The 21,087-nt window shown below is 38.7% G+C and overlaps 1 protein-coding gene across 2 annotated transcripts in view; it reads left to right on the top strand.

The window, feature by feature from the left end:
- Nucleotides 1-21,087, top strand: part of LRP2 (LDL receptor related protein 2) — a 221,836-nt gene that overhangs the window by 184,780 nt on the left and 15,969 nt on the right. For both annotated transcript variants that reach the window (XM_033231218.1, XM_033231219.1), the window contains 9 exons: nt 667-789; nt 4,114-4,242; nt 8,702-8,833; nt 9,798-9,929; nt 11,612-11,755; nt 13,242-13,407; nt 15,156-15,284; nt 19,174-19,394; nt 20,223-20,399. In XM_033231218.1, the coding sequence (XP_033087109.1) occupies nt 667-789; nt 4,114-4,242; nt 8,702-8,833; nt 9,798-9,929; nt 11,612-11,755; nt 13,242-13,407; nt 15,156-15,284; nt 19,174-19,394; nt 20,223-20,399 (1,353 nt within the window). The remainder of the gene's footprint in view (nt 1-666; nt 790-4,113; nt 4,243-8,701; nt 8,834-9,797; nt 9,930-11,611; nt 11,756-13,241; nt 13,408-15,155; nt 15,285-19,173; nt 19,395-20,222; nt 20,400-21,087) is intronic.

A 21,087-nucleotide genomic window follows, 5' to 3' on the forward strand; every position in this document is an offset into this window, starting at 1 on the left:
TAGAGGTCTCACTCTGGACAGCAAGTGTGTCAGGGTTTGATCGTGAGATATCGAATTTAAATGTACGATGTGAGAGAATTCAGGAAGGAAAATCCAACACAATTTAAAGCTTCAGTAAAAGACTCAGGCTCTAGACACTCTAAGACAACTGCCATCAGAAGGATCAAACAAATGACTTCCTGACTATTAGGATAAGAGCCCATGTACTGCCAGCCTGACCAGCCTCACAGCCACCATTGTGCTCCACACTCCATGTTCCAGCAACAGAGGCCTTTATTCAGGTCCAGTGACCTGCCATGCTCCTCTCTGACTCAGAATCAATGGGAAGTTTCTTCCAAGCCTTCCTCTCCCTAACTTATGTCAGATCACCCCAGTAGATGTTTTGTAGTTGTAATTGAATGGTTAATTTGAAAAGTCTGTTTCTCTACTAGAATGAAAGTTCCATGAGGACAAGGACTGTGTCTTTCTTGTTTCCCATCATAACTAGTGCCTAGCACAGTACCTTGGCGTGTATTGGATATATAGTGTATCTGCTGATTGATTAATCAAATGAGTAAATGAGTGCATGAATGAAGCAAGCCTGGTGCTGGCACTGGAGTATTTTAGATATTGACACTTAGATTCTACTGTTAACCTGTAATTTCATTTTTCCATCTTTCCTTTCAGTGAATGTTCCCTGTAATTCACCAAACCGTTTCCGGTGTGACAACAATCGCTGCATTTATGGTCATGAGGTGTGCAACAGTGTGGATGACTGTGGAGATGGAACTGATGAGACAGAGGAGCACTGTAAGCAAAAGTCAAAAGGGAGAAGGAAAAAGGAAGGACTCCATGTGGTCTGCAGTTTGGAAAATGTACCTCTCGGGTTTCAGTTTGTTCTATAGAGTTGTGCCTATGATTGCAGATCTCTGCTGACATAATTGTTTACAAGACCATACAAACACATGCATTGCTTACATGTAACCCTGCCTGTTCTTCCTGTCTCATTTGAACACAATGCTGGCAAATCCATTAATTTTTCAGTCTTTGTTTAAACATTTAATAAACCTTCCCCTCCTCTTTTCTCATAAGAAACTGAGAACAAACACTAAATACTGGTTGAGCCACACCTCACAAATTAATAGTTTATGTTTTCAGATATAAGATTTGATCATTCTTCAGCCTTCAGGAGTTGCTAATTGCTAATCTAGGCAGGTGCCCAGCTGCAGAGATCATGTGAAGCAAGGCAGCCCTGGTGTTAACAGAGCTTGTCTAATATCCTTGTTGAAAATGAAAATTCATTTCCCAGAAGAGAAAAATCATAGATTAGTTTAAGATAGACGTTTCAAACTGGCTGCATTTAACATTTCAGGCATTGATATATCTGTGTTTTTCCTGCACTTTCAAAATGTTTTAAAATCTATCCATTGAAGGAGAAAGTTGACCAATTTTCTGGGCAATTTAATTTGCCTAGAAAAAAGTCAGTGAGGAAAATCATTTCCCTGACTCCAGTTATTTTTTTCCCCCAAAAAGACATTACCTGGGAAAATTAAGATAAATTCCTAATTTTTCCACTTTCTATTTCTTGTATTGATGTGCTATTAGAATGCTTTGCCACAGAATGCTTACTTCCAGCCCCCGTCCCAGAGGGGACTGTCTGTCAGGGAGGACTTTGATACTACTGCAACCTTCAAGTTTGTATTCCTATTATTATTATTATTGGCAGAGATGAATCTGTGGTTATAGCATTAATTTATTTGAGGCATAGTACAAAAGGATGAAAGCCCAGAAATAAAATATTTTTTAAAAATTTGAGCAGATTTCCCCCTTCCCCAAAATCTCTTCCCATTTCCTCTACTAAAAATGCCATTAAAAAAAAAATGGAGCAAGACTTTGTAGCACATGGTCAAATCCCAGAATCCATAAACTTTTATTCTTTTCAAGGAGCAGAATTTTAGTCTGGGAAACCACTACTGGCCACCACAGGAAGCAAACTGCAACATTTCAATGGCTTAAAATGGCAAAGATTCATTTCTCACTCATGTAAAGTTTAATGACTGCCTAGCAACCTTCCTCCATCCTATAATTATGCCATCAGGAACACATTCAAGGTTGCCAAGGTGGGAGAAGATCAACATGGTGGAAGCACACAGCTTCTTAACTTCCTGAGCCTGGAAATGACAGATATCCTCCTGCTTGTGGTCCATTGGTCAGAACCAGTTACATGGCCCCGCTCTAACCGTAAGGGAGACTGGAAAACGGAAGAATGTGCATTCTCATACAATTTACCCTTGTGTCACTAAATACTCCTTTACGATTTTCTTCTCATACATGGAACACCCTTAACCCCTTCCCAAGGGACATAGCTTAGTCCATTCAGAAACTGAAATCCAGGACCTCTGGGTAATGGGCAGTAGCCAATCAATCATTTCCAGATGTGGTTCCTCTTGGTCGGGAGACCCATAAACTAATAAACAATCGGTGCCATCTGTGCCTGATAGGTAGCGGTGGAACAGGGGCAGTGCAATAGAAATAAACACTCCCATGGGAAAGAAAGAATTAGAGAGTCGTGGCAATCACCAGTCTGTAGCAATTCTGAAGTCCCACTAGGCTAGGATGACACATGTTGGCACAGGACAGTCCTGATTCATGTCTGCTGCCCTAGTGGAATTATGAATAGCGCCACCTTCACTTTCAAAAGCACACTGGCCTGGAAAGGAGAGTAAATCACATAGTCACTCTGGGCAGACATTGTAAAGGTCCCTTCTTTGGAGAGTGGAGGGTATTTATTGATTAGCTCATGCCTCTGCTCTGGCAGCAGCTCCTGTGTCAAAATGTCTCTCATTGTTTCTGACTCTACCCTTTGAGAGTTTTTCTTTGTCTATTTTCCTCTTCAAATGAAGAGGGAAGGGGAAATATGCTCCCATTAGGACCCGCACAGCTTTCTCACCCCACTTCTTGCTTATAGAAGGCCAGGAGCCCAATAGTTTTTTGTTTTGTTTTGTTTTGTTTTGTTTTTCAAGTCTCAAACAGTCATAGCATTTTGGTTTATTTGGTTATATCTTGCTCTCAGAAACCTACCAGACATTTGATCTGTTTGCTTCTATCCTGTTCTAAAAGTTAGTAACCTGATCTAGTGCTCTTTTTGAGCCATAGTTCTCAAATCTGCTTTTTTCTTTGCTTCCTTTCCCTCATATAAGTTCTGTCTGAACTTATTGTCACTTATATCCAATCCATGTAGAAAAATAGACGGGCAGTCATTTTATCCAATGAGGAGGTTTTATTGGGCCTTCGTGTCTCAAAGTCTTTTAAACTTCAGACTTTTATTGTTTGGGATGTAGATACAGTTGGCTTTTCTCACACAGCAAATTTCTGAGCTTTATTTTATTTCTGCTTGTAAGTTAACCAGTTCTTCTCTTAGCTTCTCTCTTTCTTATACTATCTTGCCAAACTCAGGAATGGCAATCAATGCACGTTACTAACATTCTGTCTTCTAACCTCACTCCATGATTGACAGGTTCAGTAAGCATGTGATCTGCCTTCCAGTTTTTCTGAGGCAATAGCTTTATCAAATGCTTTGACTTTGCATAACATGATCTCCATCTTTCCTGCTTCCACTATCAGTGTCCTTGTTGCTTGCCTCCTGACTGTTAATCCAATGCCAAATATTTTATGTTTTTGTTGTGGAAGTACTCTACTTCCCTCATCACTCTGTTATTCGAAACAATTCATACTAGCTGTTGCAACCAACAGATCCTAAAGTCTCAGGGGTGCAACATAATGAAGGCTTATTGAACACTCATATAAAGGCCAATGCTGGTTCCACAGCCCGCCTGCATCTTGCAGCTGTGCTGCCTGGAACACATGGCTTCCAAGGTTGTTGCAGTAGCACAGGAGACATGGAGAAGGCATGTGCGCTTTTCATTGCTTCAGCCCAGTAGTGACACATGGCACCTCCAACTGACAGTACATTGGCTAGAACTGGTCACATGGTCCTAACCCACCTGCAAGGGAGACTGGGAAATGTAGGGAAGCACTTATTTATTTGGTAAGCACAAACTGCCTCTGTCGTAGAAGGAAGTATCTTGCTTCACAAAAGAAAAAGTTTTGATTTTAATTTGTTCTTACATACAGGTAGAAAACCAACCCCTAAACCTTGTACGGAATATGAATATAAGTGTGGCAATGGACATTGCATTCCACACGACAATGTGTGTGATGATGCCGATGACTGTGGTGATTGGTCTGATGAACTGGGTTGCAGTAAGTAAAAAAATCTTAAGCCAAATGTAGTATCCTTGGTACTTGAAAACGCTTCTGAGGGTGTTTGAGCAAGAAGGGAATGCCACAGGGGACCTGGGAAGGGACATTTGTTTTTATTTTTAAAGTTGAGGGAGTGGCTGGGTGCAGTGGCTCATGCCTGTAACCCCAATACTTTGGGAGGCCGAGGCAGACAGATCACTTGAGCCTAGGAGTTCAAGAACAGACTGGGCAGCGTGGCAAAACTCCGTCTTAACAAAATACACAAAAATTTGCTGGGTGTGGTGGTGCGCACCTCTAGTACCAGATACTCGAGAGGATAAGGTAGAAGGATGGCTTGAGTGCAGGCAGGGGCTGCAGTGAGCTGTGATTGTGCCACTGTACTCTAGCCTGGGCGAAAAAGAGAGACCTTGTCTCAAAACAAATGAACAAACAAACAAAAAGAAAGAAAGTAGAGGAAGCACTTTGTGTAGGAAAAGGATGATGAACATAACCAAGGAACAATTCTAGCTCAATGTTTTGATGGAAATGTTAGAATGACATGTTACTGAGTCACACCTTTGTAGTCCATTTATGACCCACATAGTGCTTTCACATATGTTACTTAATGTGTTACTCAAGTTAGCCCCATTGAGTTGCTTTTATTGTCTATGTAATAGAGCTCAGAGAGCTTAAGTAACTTGCTTGAGGTCACACAGAATGGCAGAGGCAGAACTGGAGCAGTCATGTGAGTCCAGGTTAGGAGGGCTGGCCTCTGGACCCCCGCCACTAGCTATACCACTTTAGGTACATACTGACTTTTCCAGTCTTTGGTTTCCTCACAGGAAAAAGGAGGCCGTTCTTCAAACTCTAGGAGCCTGTGACTTAGTCATCCTAGTGAGCTCCATGTGCTTTCAACTTCTTGGGCTCTAACTGATTTTTTTTCTGAGGCATCCAAAGGATTTTCTATCAATTTTTCTCCTGCATGAGTTACAAAGGGGTGTGAATAACCAGCCACATTGAGTTGGCTTGCCATTTATTTCACATACGTTTTCTGTGGGACTTGGAGTTATTGACAGAATTAAGTGACTTGATTAAATATTTTAAAAGCTGAACATGATAGAATTCGCAAAACTGAATGGCAAGTTTGGGTTCTAACTCGCAGAGACTGATAGGTGAGCAGTTCCAGGAGTTTGGAGTACTTCCAGGTTGGACTTGGGTCCAGTAGTCAAGCACTGGTTTCTCTTTCAATTGCCTGTGCCAGTTAAAAGGCTTCAAATAGACTACAGTACTTTCTTTTCAAATGGCATTTAATTAGTAGCAGGTTTTTTTGTTTTAAACGAAATAAGTAACACAAACATTAATTCAGGTATGGAAGCAGCTTCTCTTTTCAGATATTAAGTGGATATGTGATATGGAATTCAGTCTTATTTCTCTGGACTAATAATTTGAGGTATAGAATTCTCTTTTCAAATACTAGTTCTTGGGTGCTGTTAATTTATTTGCCTTTCTTTTTTTCTCCTTCCTTCTCTCCTTCCTCCTCTTCTCCTTCTTCTTCTGTCTCCTCCTCCTCGTTCCTCTTCTTCTTCTCCAAAAGCATCACTGAAGTGTTTGAGACAGATTGTTCGATTTTTTAAAATTGAAGGTGTACAACATGACGTTTAGATATATATAGTGACGTGTTATAGTCAAGCAAATTAACATATCCATTGTCTCACATAGTTATCTTTAAAAAAAATTTTTGTAGTAAGAGCACCTAAAATCTACTCTCTTGGCAAATTTTTGGGGATGAAAATACATTAGCATTTTTTCTAGCACCATACAGGTATAAAGGAAAGAAGTTAACTTCAGGTTGCAAATATTATTTATGTGGTCATAAAGATAGATTGACTTGCTGTTTCTCTGGTAGTTCTTATTCCTTCTTCATAAAATGGAAAGTAGGGTATTTCTTTTATAAATAGAGTGCCATATGTTTGGGTTTGGGGAAATCAGTTATATGGGTTAAAATGGTGATCATGTTCAAATGAAAAAATGATAAGAAAGCCCTCACATTTTAGGAAGAATCCTACAGTGTCGTGTGGTTTCTGCTCTTGTTAAGGACTCTTGCTTCACAAAAGCATGACTCATTCAGTGGATCACTTGCTCCAGAAATTCTTGACTCCTGGGACCCCTAGTCCCTTTATAGATTTCAGAACTGAGGGGAAATTACAAAGTCTAGTGATGCATGGGAGACCCATGGAGGTTATGTGACTGACTTCATGATATCCAAGTTAATAAGCATAGGTCAGATTCATTTAGCAATGTAGAGGGCATATCACTGCTAACCTCACAGAAATTTAAAAATAAGGAAATACTATGACAAATTTTATGGCGATAAATTAAACAACTTACATGAAGTGAACAAATTCTTAGAAAGACACAAAAGTCTGAAAGTGGCTCATGAAAAAATAGAAAATCTAAATAGATGTTTTAGCAATGTACAATTGTTAAGAGCTCCTATAATAAAAGCTAGGATCTTTATTATAAGACTTTCATGTGTACAGTTTGAAGTCTGCACTCCAAGGGCAGCATTCCATTGAATTTCATTGTACTTTATTTTGGTTATTTTTCTTTTTGAAACTCAGTGTTTTTAATCTACTCAGACCACATATACTGATATGGTCATTTACCCTAAAGGACTCTGAGAGTGATTAAGTTCACTTCAGTGCATACTATAGAAGACAGATAGATATAAATCTGTTTTTATTTGAAAGAATTGAACCAGGAGATACCACAATCTCTTTGGCTAAAATACTCAGAAGCCTATGACCAGGAGACTTTTTATTTGAGAGGTAGATGAAGCTTAAATCTTTAATGGAGATAACCACTGCCTCTCTTTCCCCCATTATCACTTACTATCTGTGTTCATCTTCACCAGTTTTTCTGTAAGACCTAGGTTTGGGGATAGATGGAGGATAAAAGAAGCAAACTGATAAGAATGACAAGGATGAAAGCCAGACGGCTTGGATAGATATTGGTAGAGACAAGCTCTTGGGGCAGTGATGAACAATGAAGTGTTAGGGTGGAGTGTGAGCTGTTAAAAGTCTGTCCTGGAACATCTGGATCAGAATAACAAGGATCATTTATATGGGCTCTACAAAAATAAACTGAGTTTTTTTTTTTTTTTTTTACTGTGAAAGTTCAATAATAATCAAAAGTAAAAAGCATTTGAATCCCATCACTAAAAGAGAACTAACCTTTAAAGTTTGTGTACTTTTGCTATCTTTTTTTTGCACTTGTATATGTAAGAAATAATTCTTAGTATTTTTAAAAATTAAGAAATATTCTATACTAAATGGAATTTTTCAGTCTTTTTTTCAATTTATTATAGATATTTCCCATGTCAAAGTATCATTTGAAGCTATAAATTTTAATAATCACATAGCAATTCATCATGTAGATAATCATAACTTATTGCTTCTAAGATGTCTTTTTTTATATTTTAATGTCTTTGAAACCAAGATATATATCTTACAATTAATAACATGTCAGTGTAAGTTCCAGACATATTCTATTTTAGTGTTACATAAAGTAATGGTGCATCAGTAATGTCTTCGTTTAAAGTATGCTATAAAATAATTTATTTCCTATCACTGAACATACATTCAAGTTTTCAAATGTTCTTGTTATAAATATTGTTATAATCCTTAAACATAAATTATACTGCATATTTTATTCCTTTTCAAGGGAAAATTCATTAACATGGAATAACTGGGTAAAAGAGTATGAATATTTTTAAAGGCCTTGATGCATACATACATAGTACAAAATTGCTTTCCCTGTGTACTAATTTATGGCTCTAAGAGCAGTTGTATGACTTAGAACTCTATGTATTTTACTGCACCCTGGTCAACACTTGATATACACATATATATTTGTGTGTGGGTGTGTGTATATACATATATAATCAATTGGTCAATGTTAGGCAAATTATAGTCTTCTTAAAATTTTATAATTTCCTCCTATTTATAATTTTGTTCTAATCTATATGTATCCATGTCTTTTATTTATTTATTTATTTATTTATGTCTATTATCTATCTCTCTATCGATCTATCATCTATCTCTCTATCTATCTATCGATCTATCTATTTGCGATAGGATTAAAGATAGTAGAGCAGGTGATAACGGCTATGGAGTGTCAGGCTTCATAGTTCTGGAGTCCAAAATTGAATGCTCTGAGGATGAGCCTGGGAGTGCTGCATATAATGTGAAAATTACCTCAAGGTTTTAACATTATATGCATTTATCTAAACGGTATTCAGGCCACAATCAGAAATAGGAATCCAGACTCCCCCAGTGCCCTCTGTCCTCTCAAAGTCTTATGGAAAGCGGTCACCTCAAGATGTCTTATAGTTGGTTATGAGTAGGTGCTCCTTTTGATACACCACTTGACTGTTATTTATGGCTGATCTGGTTTGTAATGCTGGGATTTTGTTTCTCAGATAAAGGAAAAGAAAGAACATGTGCTGAAAATATATGCGAGCAAAATTGTACCCAATTAAATGAAGGAGGATTTATCTGCTCCTGTACAGCTGGGTTCGAAACCAATGTTTTTGACAGAACCTCCTGTCTAGGTAGAGTATATTTTTTCCAATTCCTGTTTAGGTGAACTTTACACTTAAGGTTCTCCACCACTCCCCTTTATTAAATAAATCACTACTTAATTCCCTTAATGGTACCATACTCATGGTTTCGTGGTTCTAGGTCATTGAACTACTCAAGAATTGCTTTCCCCCACCTGTATGCATGCTATCTGACCAGTGCCTACCTAAGTGCTTATCAGATACTGTGTGCTCAGTAGAGTCTGTGGAATTGATATGAATGATGAAGACCTTGGTGATGATGGCTGTTTATTGCACCACTGTGTGAAATCCAAGTTTTTGTAAAAAACAAACTAGGCTTACTTTCTTCATTGTAAGTCTAACAACCAGCACATATTTATACACACCTACTTATGCCAGACATAGATGAGTTGTAAGGTATGGAGTCAGAAGGTAGCTTATCAAGATGGTGAGTGATGAGCATGATTTTAGATGCCTTTTAGTATTTTAATTTACTGTTTCTAATTCATGATATGTCATAGTCAGAAGATTGTAAGAGCTCCTTTTGGACCTGAAGCTTAAGAACTCAATTGAAAAAGCAAATCAATGACTCCTGTTCCTGAAGCTGGTTAGCAGAAGTGAAGGGACACCGAACAATACAACACAACATATGCCTTCTGAAAGGGAAAATGTGCTCTGCTATTGCAGAGTCATAGAGTTTTAAATCCTGTCTCCATTGTTTATCAGCTTTGGGACTGTGGGCTTAATCATCCATACTTCTTAAAGTCTTTTGGCAAGATTAAACAAGGAAAATATTTGGAAAGCATGTGAAACAGTATCTGAAACTTAGTGTTTCACAGATGTTTGTATCATTGCTTGTTTTCATCTGTATCCTTCTCAGTCCTCATTGCTAGTGAATATGGATTTAAACAGAAGCAAGGTCTCTAAGGAATGGATGGGAGCAGATGTTGCATATTTGGTTTTACTTTGCCTACAGATATCAATGAATGTGAGCAATTTGGGACGTGTCCCCAGCACTGCAGAAATACCAAAGGAAGTTATGAGTGTGTCTGTGCTGATGGCTTCACGTCTATGAGTGACCACCCTGGAAAACGATGTGCCGCTGAGGGTATGATGAGTTCATGTCAGGATTAATTGACTTTTGGAGGAAATAGATACTGCTGAGTACACTATACGAGGAAAGAAACTTTAGATTCTCAGAGTTTTTCTTTTCTTTTTTTGTTTTTAACTCGCCAGCTGCCTCTCTTCTAACACCTCTTTAGTCGCTCCTTCGCCCTCCTCCCCTGCCAGCTTAAAACAATAGCTACATCCCCCAACAAATACGCATCAGTTCAAACAAGAGCCAGGTGTTACTTATAATGGATGTAGCCTCTTGTCCACCTTGATAAAAACTTCAAAAAGTGGACAAGATGTCATCTTTCTTAAGGCTGAAACAACAACAAAATCTTGCCTGTGGGACGGTCATCAATAGAAGGAAAGTAACAAGGCCCTCTAGCTACCACTCCACTGAGAATAAGATTTGAGTCCCAATAGTCCAAGAGGGCTCATGAACTGGGGCAAATCAACGATACTCTGCAGACATATCCCTTTTGTATTGTTCATGGACTACTGATCACAGGCAGAAAGGAGTCTGGCACAGTCATAACTTCAATCATGAGTTTTACATTTTAAGTTGATGCCAGTATCTGACAATTGGGCCTGATAAAAACAGAGAAAGAATGTAAGTCAGAAGTATTATACTCCAAATTCCAGAGGCCTGATCTAAATCATCATGTCCTAGCTAAGAGGCATGGGTCTTTATTTTGAATTTGAAGTTTGTACTAGAGTTTAAGGAACTTGTTAAGAAAATAGCACTTTATTTTGTAAATTAAGAGTAAATGGCCAAAATGGCTGTTCAGTTTCTTCATACAAATTGAGCTTTTAAAGCATACATTTGACTAGCATACTTAAATATTTTACCCTCAAAACACTCTTGACAGTGAATAAAAACCAGAATGAAAGCATTTGAACAGTTGGTCTGGTAATTAAGCAGCAAATTTTTAAATGTTTAAATCTTTTAACTAAGGACATGACTGAAACAAATTGGAATATTCATGTAAAACATAATGTCAAGATAGAGGAAATACATAAAATGAACTTCTAAAAGTTACTTAAATTGGATTCAGTTGACATTATGCAAGTAAATTAAACTTAAAAAATTCTAGACAGTGCATCTTGGGATGAGTCACCATTAAGTAGCTGCTTTAGGTTAAAAAAAATTAAATCAAGGACAAGTCAGGTTTATTTTTTCATTAACTAGGAGCTAAATTGGGTCATAGAGCTGATTACCTGCTAAAAAGAATCATAAAATCTGTCAGGAAAGCATAAGGAATGAGACTTTTCTGGTAAAGTTTTAGTAAGATTATAAAAGTTTTTCTTCTGTGAGATAGAATGTCTGCAGTCTTGTCTGTTTTGATGTCAGTAAATAAAAACAATTCAGTGAAAATGAGGACTCTACGTAGGGTTCTCAGTCTAGCTTTGTTCCAAACTACCACTGAGTACAAAGAATAAAGAACTGATAATGTCCCTAAGAGACATATTAGCGTTCCACTTGAAGTGGAGATGAGAATGTCAACTCATGGATTTTGTAACCCAGTTGGATAGTCAACTTTATTGATTAACAGAGATAGTCCGATTCCTATAGAAACTCATGTTCTTTAAAAAAGGGGCAGGTACATACTGTGCATTTTATATCATACTTTAAGGAAAGTATAATTCAAACAGATAAAGTAGCCCTTTGTTTGTTTACAGGTAGCTCTCCTTTGTTGCTACTGCCTGACAATGTCCGAATTCGAAAATATAATCTCTCATCTGAGAGGTTCTCAGAGTATCTTCAAGATGAGGAATATATCCAAGCTGTTGATTATGATTGGGATCCCGAGGACATAGGCCTCAGTGAGTATAAACTTTGGCATCTTTCACTGATATTAAGTGACTTTATAGAATTTTAAGGTGTTGACTTTTAAAGAATTTATTGTTTAATGAGTGAATTTTGTTGCATTAGTGGAAGAGGATACTCTTCCAACCCAGCATGCTCCTGATGACTTAGTGTGGCCTTGAATCCCAGTCAATCTTTCCTGATTTCTTTCCAAAACTCTTCCCATCACTGGAGTTTATCCTTTCTGGACCATCTCACATCTCCTTGTATTTTGAAATTTCCTTGTCCTTGATACTGCGGATCTTGTTCCTTCCTACCACTGTACACCTTGAAAATTTCTACCCAGACCTCAAAGACCCAGTTTAATGTCACCACCTCTGTGACAACTTCTATTACTCCTCCTGGCAGAGTTCTATGATTGCTCACCATGAACCTATGTCATTTTATGGCACATATTACTCTAAGTTATATAGCTAGTTGACCACATAATATCTTTCTATCCTCTATACATCTGCTTTCTGGGGACAAAGACTGAATCTAACTTATCTCTAAATGCCTAGCATCTGACCCAACATCTAGTACACTCTGTGTGGTAGGTAATCAAAAAATTTAGTTGAATGAAGGAAAAAGATGAATAATGCTTATTGTTGAATCTCTCATGGCTCTATCTGGTGTTGGGGGAGATGACAGTAGGGTAGGAGTCAGAAAACTTGTCTTCTATGCCTGTAAACTTATCTTTTATGCCAGTCTCCCTTATCTACTAGCTTTATGATCCTAAATAATTGTAACAATTCTCTGAATCTCAATTTTTTATCTACAAAATCAAAGTAGTAATCTTGTTCTGCCTGCCTACCTCTGAGAGTTGTTTTGAAGATTGAATGAGATGAAAGGCTTTGAAAACTATTAATAACTATGTCAATACAGGATTTATTATTGTTGTATTTTCACACATGTTCATGCAATACAATGCACTTTTCAAGAATGGTGCATACCTAGGAAAGCAGTGGGTGTCCAGTGCATGCCTCTACAGTCACAGTCTTCCTATGCTTTTAACATGCCTGCTGTCCACCATCCTTCTGTCTGTACATAAAATAGGACTTCTCATTGGCATGGCTTCTTTATTGCCTCTGATCTTGAGTATACTTTCAAATTCTCAACAGCCTGCCCTGGTTTATCTCTATACATTCTGTTTTGGAAACTAGAACTTGATCCTAATAAGAGTAAATAAGCACTTTGTTGAAATACGTTTAAATGAATCACTTTTAAATAGAGATGACTAAATCTCACTAAGTTCTCAGTTGAAGCATTTGTAGCTCATAGCTCAAGTTTGATGGGTTTTAAGGTTTGATTATACAGATGTTATTGAATTATTCATATTATAACAATAGTGAGGAGGGAGATAGAGATGTCAATAAATGAACACTGTTTCACTTGATTAGACTCCAGTTCTTCCATTACTTGATGCTCTTGATATGAAACTGACCTGTGTGTCTTCCTCTGTAGGTGTTGTGTATTACACTGTGCGAGGGGAGGGCTCTAGGTTTGGTGCTATCAAACGTGCCTACATCCCCAACTTTGAATCCGGCCACAATAATCTTGTGCAGGAAGTTGACCTGAAACTGAAATATATAATGCAGCCAGATGGAATAGCAGTGGACTGGGTTGGAAGGTAAATTTGCCATACATTCCCCCCTTACCTGTTCTGTTTTCCTAGTTAGAGTTCTCTACTGCTCGCCATGGCCCATGAGTGAGGCTGGGTCTGGATATGGGTACATTCAGCCATGGGTGCAGTTGGGCAATGGTTGGGCTTGCTGAAGCCCCAGCAACTGCCTCCACTTATCCCAGCATGTCATGGAGACATTATCATATCCTGTATTCTTTGTGAGCCATGAAAAAAATTGGGAAAGCACCCAGGTCAAGATTCACTATATATCTAGGATAGCATTCTTGCCAACAGAGTTCTGGATTCCAAAATTAACTTTCAGTATGGCAACACTGTTCATTTTGTGAAGAAATGGGACAGCCTCACAATTCTCCCAGCAAAGCAGTTGAGATGAAACTTTTTTTTCTATGGTAGTTATCTTGGGGATGAACAATCCACATCTTGTGTTTTTAGCAGGCTTGTAGTTAAAACAGATCGGAAATTTGACTTTCCTGTTTAGTCTTTGGAATTGAGTTAATAGAGTTGTCAGTCTCTCCTGTTCTTCTAGACCTAGTAGCCCAGGGACCAGAGTCACACATTTTGGATGGTTTTTAAGTAGAACCTTAAGTAGGGTTATCATGAGGTAGGTGTGTGAGATACAAACGGATGTGGAGAAGTTAGTAAGCTCCTTCTTCAGGGAAGAGGTTTGCACTGACTTACATTGGTGGGATAATGATTCCTTGAAAATGAACTAATAACGTAAACATGTTTGATGGGGAAGGTTCAGGGGTCACTTGCCTCCTGGAGAATGGAGAGTTATTTTCAGTGTAAATTCTTTTTCACCTTTTAAAAAATGTGGCTGGTGTTCCTGGAAGACTTGAGCATCTTTGAAGAAGTTAATTGGGTCCTGCTGTGCCTGCAGGCTAGCAGGAGACTCATTTCGGCAATTTTGGTCAAGAAACAGGGCCTTAGAGAACTGTTGCTAGAGTCAGGAACTCAAAACTCCAGACATTAACACTCTCTTCTGAAAACCAACCAGGGAATGGCAGATCTGTCTTCTTGTTTGAAGTTTTACCTCTTTCTCAGCCTTAATGAATAAGAGAATCAAGAAAGTGGTGGAACTTTTTCTGCTTGTAAGAGACTGAGACCTGCAGCCTCAGAAGTGGAAATAAGGCAGGACAGTCTTGTTGAGTTTGTTATTTTGAAAGGCTGTTTCCACTCATCTTTGAGCTGACACCAGGTTCCTATTGATTCTAATGGGGCTCTTTCCTGAGGAGGAAATAGACTCATGGGCAGTCAGAGTTAAGGCACCAGCCCCACGGTGCCTTATGACTTCTACCTAGAAGCCCATGTCTCATAATAATGCCAGTCAGAGACCAGTCTGACTGCTGGGTCTATGGTAGTTATCTTGCGGATGAACAATCCACATCTTGTGTTTTTAGCAGGCTTGTAGTTAAAACAGATTGGAAATTTGACTTTCCTGTTTAGTCTTTGGAATTGAGTTAATTCCACTGCGGATCCTGCGTGGTTCAGGTGCTTTGGCTGTTGAGGGCAGGAGTCCCCTCAATTCCTTACTCTTCCAAGTGTAACCTGCCAAAGATGTCCCCTTGGCTGGAGTTCCGCAAGAGAGGGAGACTATGGTCCGATGATAGGTATCTGAGCAACTCTCTCACCAGCCAGAACTTTCAAATGAAATGCTTTCATCTTCACACCTCTTACCCAGTAATGATTACTCTAGGCTTTGTGGTTGTTTAACTTTGTGCCTCTGAATTCAGGCATATTTACTGGTCAGATGTCAAGAATAAACGCATTGAGGTGGCTAAACTTGATGGAAGGTACAGAAAGTGGCTGATTTCCACTGACCTGGATCAACCAGCTGCAATTGTTGTGAATCCCAAACTAGGGTAAGTACTTGGAGAAGTCTTCAGTGTTCTAGACATTTCTCCCTGGATTCTCATCATATTCCATGTTTCTTATAATGTTTTTTCCTAGTTGTACTGAAATTGTCCTTCAGGTTTTTGGGAGGAGCATCTATGACTGTTTCAAGAATTATAACATGCCCTTGAGATCACATAGGACCAACCATTTCTGATCGATAAATTCCTTTGAGAACACATCTGAGAATCTTTCTGGTTACGTGGATTCCTTGCCAAATCAGAGCTCTGAACTCTAAAGTTCTTTGTGGATTTAACTGTTTTAAATGAAGGTTTCAGCAGAATTGTTTTTCCTTTCATTTAGATGTTTTAAAGTAACTCATTCATTGAAATTCAGCTAGGGATTTGGTCATGTTTAATTAAAAAATTAAACATTTATATCCAAAATATATAAATATTTAAAATGACACATGTATAAATATGTATTATCCATTTGTAGAAATGTTCCAATTTGCAGTTTATCTGTAAATCATCTCAGTGTAAATGAGAACAAGTTTTGTTATTTTTCTGTACATATCAAAACATTTATTTGAATAATCACTAAGCTGAAAGGACTTGGTATTTACATATTACATACATATTTAGCTTCAGAATAGTGACACTTTAAACAAGTTTTTTGAATAACCCCAAATGATGTTCCTACTTGGTCAGGACCAGTCTAACCCTTTGTAGATATGCCAGTATTTGTAGGTAGAACACTATGAGCTGTTACAACTTTGATTCTGTTATATTCATATGTTAAATCATACCCTTAGAAACTCAGCAATGAAATATGAAAAATACTTGACTGATAAGATTAACCTGTAATGAGGACTCATCCTCAACATTAGTCATTGCTGCTTATATCTTATCTACACAATATCTTAGGAGCAAAGAGATGCAGTGTGTTCTATGGTGTGAATGATGTGACTGTTTCCAATGTTTTCCTCTGTAACTAATGTTTAAATTTATCTGATATTATGATCATACTCTGATATCCCTCATAGAAATTCTTTTTTTTTTTTTTTTTTGGAGATGGAGTCTTGCTCTGTTGCCCAGGGTGGAGTGCAGTGGCCTGATCTTGGCTCACTGCAACCTCTGCCTCCCAGATTCAAGTGATTCTCCTGCCTCAGCCTCCTGGCAGCTAGGATTATAGGCACCCACCACCACACCTGGCTAATTTTTGTATTTTCAGTAGAGATAGGGTTTCACCATGTTGGGCAGCCTGGTCTCAAACTCCTGACCTCAGGTGATCCACCTGCCTCGGCCTCCCAAAGTGCTGGAATTACATGCGTGAGCCACTGCACCTGGCCAGAAATTCTTATTTTTGTCTTTGTAATTCCTTTCTCTCTAGAATGGCTCAGTGTAGTCCTGGGAGGGATAGGAAGTAAGAAAGGAGTGAGAAAGGGTTTCACACTGCCTAAGGCCTCCAGACTCAACCTACAACCTTTTCATTTCATGATCCATTTGAAAGGTTCATTATCCATAAGTTTTATAAGCATAAACATATATGATATGTTAAAGCTTCTTACAGCTTCTGTGGTGGTATCAGATCTGCCAGTGGGTCCAAAGGACGATGAAGATGACAACTACTGATAATGCCACTGACAGCAATGAAAAGTACCAACGTTTATTATATTCTTGCTGTGTGTCAGCTACTCTGCTAAGTGTCCTACATATATAAACTCATTTGAATCGTACAAAGGACCTATAAATTAGTCGTAGGTTTCTATCCCTTATTTACATAGATGGTTAAAATGACACCATGCTCCTTTAGTCAGCAACTGTTGACTGTAATATAAGATGGAAAGGGAGAATTGTCATGCGGAAATTGCTGGAAAACACTGTGATAGTTCTCCAACCTTACAAGGGTCCGGGGAAGCTCTATGGAGAAAGTAGCACTGAATTGAATGTTGAAGGTTGGGATCCACTGCTAGTATAACTGGTGATAAAGTATGTGACATGTGAGGTCAGTGTGGGTGAGAGTGAGAAGGGCCACTTCCTAGGGAAAGTGGGACTGACATGGAATCTGAATAGATGTCTTGGGTACAGATAGGCAAAGGAGCCAGGCCGGTTGTTCAGAAGCTCAGGGAATAGCATAAACGAAGTCATGGAGGAAACAAAAATCATTCTGTGTATCTTTTGTGTGTTTTTTCCATTCCATTCCCTACCTTTTGTTTTCTTAGTTTTGAGTATTTAATACTTTTAAATGAAATTGAATTAATTTATTTATTTATATAGACAGGGTCTTGCTCTGTCTCCCGGACTGCATAGCTCACTGCAGCCTCAAAATCCTGGGCTCAAGCAGTCCCCTGCCTCAGCCTTCTACTTGCACAGCACCATGCCTGGCTTATTATCTTTAAAAAAACAGTTTTATTAAAATGTAATTCACATATGGTATGTATGGTATGATACAACTTACCCATTTAAAGTGTACAATTCACTGGCTTTTAGTATATGCAGAGTTGTGTATCCATCATCACAATCAGTTTTAAAGCATTCTCATCACCCTACAAAGAAACCCTGTTCCTCTGAGCCACCATTTTCCTGCCCTCAGTAACTGCTCATCTACTCTCTGTCTCTATAGATTTGCCTATTCTGGACATTTCCTACAAATGGAATCCTGCAGTATGTGGTTCTTTGTGACTAGCTTCTTTCACATGTGTGTCCTTTTGAATGAAAACCAAACAAGGTGATATTTACTAGCTGTTGAGACTTTAAAGGCCCCTGGCTGCATTTTTTCCAGAGCCCAGTTTGTCTAAAATCTATGCATTCCTCAGTAGAATTTAAAACTTGGTCTGTGCCTGATGACTGGTTTAGACTAGAGACTGAAAAGCCGCGGCTGGTGGGCCAAATATGGCCCATAGAACATATTTGGCTGGGACAACACGGAGCTTTAAGATTTTTTTTTTTAATGTAGTGCTGACATTTAGAATTTAAGAAAAGAAATAAAATCTGTATTTGTTGCTTTGGAAATCAGAGGAACAGATTACACTGGGTAGGTCTGCCTTCCTGGGCACTGACACAGGGTCTTGCTCTCCCCATCACTTGATATTTACAACCAGGATCTCTCCTCATTCCCTCATTCATCTTACATAACTGTTCCTCTCCAGGTATTTGAAATCATGTAATCCTTGGTCTAGGTAATTCTTCAATGTCAGATCATCTTTGCTTACATACACCCTTGCTCTACAATTAATTGTTAATTGGATGCAAAATACACATTTAAAAAGAGTTGCTGGGTGTGGTGGCTCACTCCTGTAATCTCAACACTTTGGGAGGCTGAGGCGGGCAGATTGCTTGAGTCCAGGAGTTCAAGACCAGCCTGGGCAACATTGGTGAAACCACATCTCTACTAAAAATACAAAAAACTAGCCAGGCATGGTGGCACACGCCTGTAGTCCTAGCTACTCAGGAGGCTGAGGTGAGAGGATCACTTGAGCCCAGGAGTGTAGTGAGCCATGATTGTGCCGCTGCATTCCAGCCTGGGCAACAGAGTAGCTACATGAAGATAGAAATCTTTGTATGTTTTGTTCTCTGATAGATCCAGAACACAGAACAGTGCCTCTCACACAGTAGGCCTTCAATAATATTTCTTGAAGAGTGAACAGCTTTCATAATGCATTTTAAAGGGTCTGAATATCCATCCTTTGGCCAATTTTCTATTAAGGAGTTGCAGTTTTCAAGAAGGATAAATCACACATGCTCTTGTGCCGCTATTTTTGCTCCCCATCTTCTGTAAAATATAAAACTGGTGTCACTGAGCACCCAGGTCCCTGAGACAAACAGCTGGTTTCCCTGTAGGTAATGTCCTGTGCTCTGCCGTAGTGGAGAAGTCCCACCAGGTGAGATGCTACAATGAAGAAATCTTCTGTTACAGGCTTATATTCTGGACTGACTGGGGAAAGGAACCTAAAATTGAGTCTGCCTGGATGAATGGAGAGGACCGCAACATCCTGGTTTTCGAGGACCTTGGTTGGCCAACTGGCCTTTCTATCGATTATTTGAACAATGACCGAATCTACTGGAGTGACTTCAAGGAGGACGTTATTGAAACCATAAAATATGATGGAACTGATAGGAGAGTCATTGCAAAGGAAGGTTAGAAATGAGTTAGAATGTAATATATTAAATTACTAATTAATATATTTCTAATGTCTTTGCCTATTTTTTCAAGAAGGAGCCCTGCTCTTAGGAAACGGCTTATATAGTTTTTTAGATACCACCCCTCCACCCCCACTAACTCCCACCTGCTGGATTAAATGCAGATGAGTTCATTAGCAATAATTAAATCCTTTTTGTTTTTTTTTATATAACTTAAAAAAAATGCTTCTCAGCAGAAGACATTGAAATAACTGAGTTTCCTGTTAGGTTGCCCCAGTAGAGGTGGTTTCATGTATACCAATGTTAATTCATGTCTAACCGCTTCTGGACACATTCATTTTCACTTTACTAGATTGCCCAGTATGCACAACTGTAAATATCTAGAAGGAGAGGAACATTTTTTGTTGTTGTTGTTGTTGTTGTTCAGACTGTACAGAATTGCAATGACCCAGCACATACCACATTTTTCCTATTTGGTCAGATAGATGTCTTAGGTTCAAAAGAAAGCATAAAATCTTGCCATGTAAATTGTTTTGCAAAAATGCAATAAAATCAGTCACTTGCTAGTGAGCTAGGGCCCTATGATTGGTGTCGGGTGGTATATACATCAATGTGGTTTAATTTCTATCTTCTTGACCTCCTAGTGCAGCACGCTTTCACAGTCCCATGTATCTAAAATCAGCCTGAATATTCCCAGAGCTTCAAGGCATTGTATGAGGGAATAATTCAAACAGAATGACATCACATCTAGAAGTGGTGGTAGGGTGTAGAGGATATTTTCTTTTCAGTAACCTTTTGTTTTGTTTTTCCCCTGTGGGTAAGCAGCAATGAACCCTTACAGCCTGGACATCTTTGAAGACCAGTTATACTGGATATCTAAGGAAAAGGGAGAAGTATGGAAACAAAATAAATTTGGGCAAGGAAAGAAAGAGAAAACGCTGGTAGTGAACCCTTGGCTTACTCAAGTTCGAATCTTTCATCAACTCAGATACAATAAGTCAGGTAATCACCAACTTTGGTACAAGATGCTCCTCATTACTTGAAAACCTTATTTCAAAATAATGGCTATATTGCTGGAAGATGGCAGTAGATAACAACAAGCTAATCTCTTGGTGCATGAAGGGGGTGTGTGTGTATGTACGTGTGCTGGGGGAGAGGAGCGTTTTAACCATTTTAACCAAAGAAAGATAAAATTGGAGGTCAAATGAAATTATGCAAACTACCAGCAGATAAGTAAAAATTTATTAGCTTTCATTATTGTTTGGAGTTACGGATATGTACTTCTAGGCCACAGAATCCAGCAGACATCAGTCCCCCGCTAAGTGTGAGTTGGGTTAACAAGTCACAAAATGGGTTTCATAGGCATCAAAAATCTTATCTTTCCCATTGCAAGGCTAGGCCAGTCATGTGCCTTCCTACCTGCACCTCTCTGTCTCACTTTCCTAGTTCTGGGCCCTGCTTCCTCAGGTTACCTGTGCGCTAATTCGTCCTTCAGCAGTGTATGGAGCAAGATGAAAGGCAAAGGGAAGTGAGGAAAGGAAATAGCCTTTTACTAAGTTCTTACGTCAGATTCTCTCTTCAGTGTTAATTCAGACATCTGTTACTTCAATTACCTTATAAAGACCTCCCAAACCTTATAAAGACATTTTATTCTCATCCCAAGTAAAGAAACTGAGGCCGAGACAGATTC

The sequence above is a fragment of the Trachypithecus francoisi genome, unplaced genomic scaffold (genome assembly GCF_009764315.1).
Source record: "Trachypithecus francoisi isolate TF-2019V2 unplaced genomic scaffold, Tfra_2.0 Lachesis_group13, whole genome shotgun sequence".
In the NCBI taxonomy this organism is placed as follows: domain Eukaryota; kingdom Metazoa; phylum Chordata; class Mammalia; order Primates; family Cercopithecidae; genus Trachypithecus; species Trachypithecus francoisi.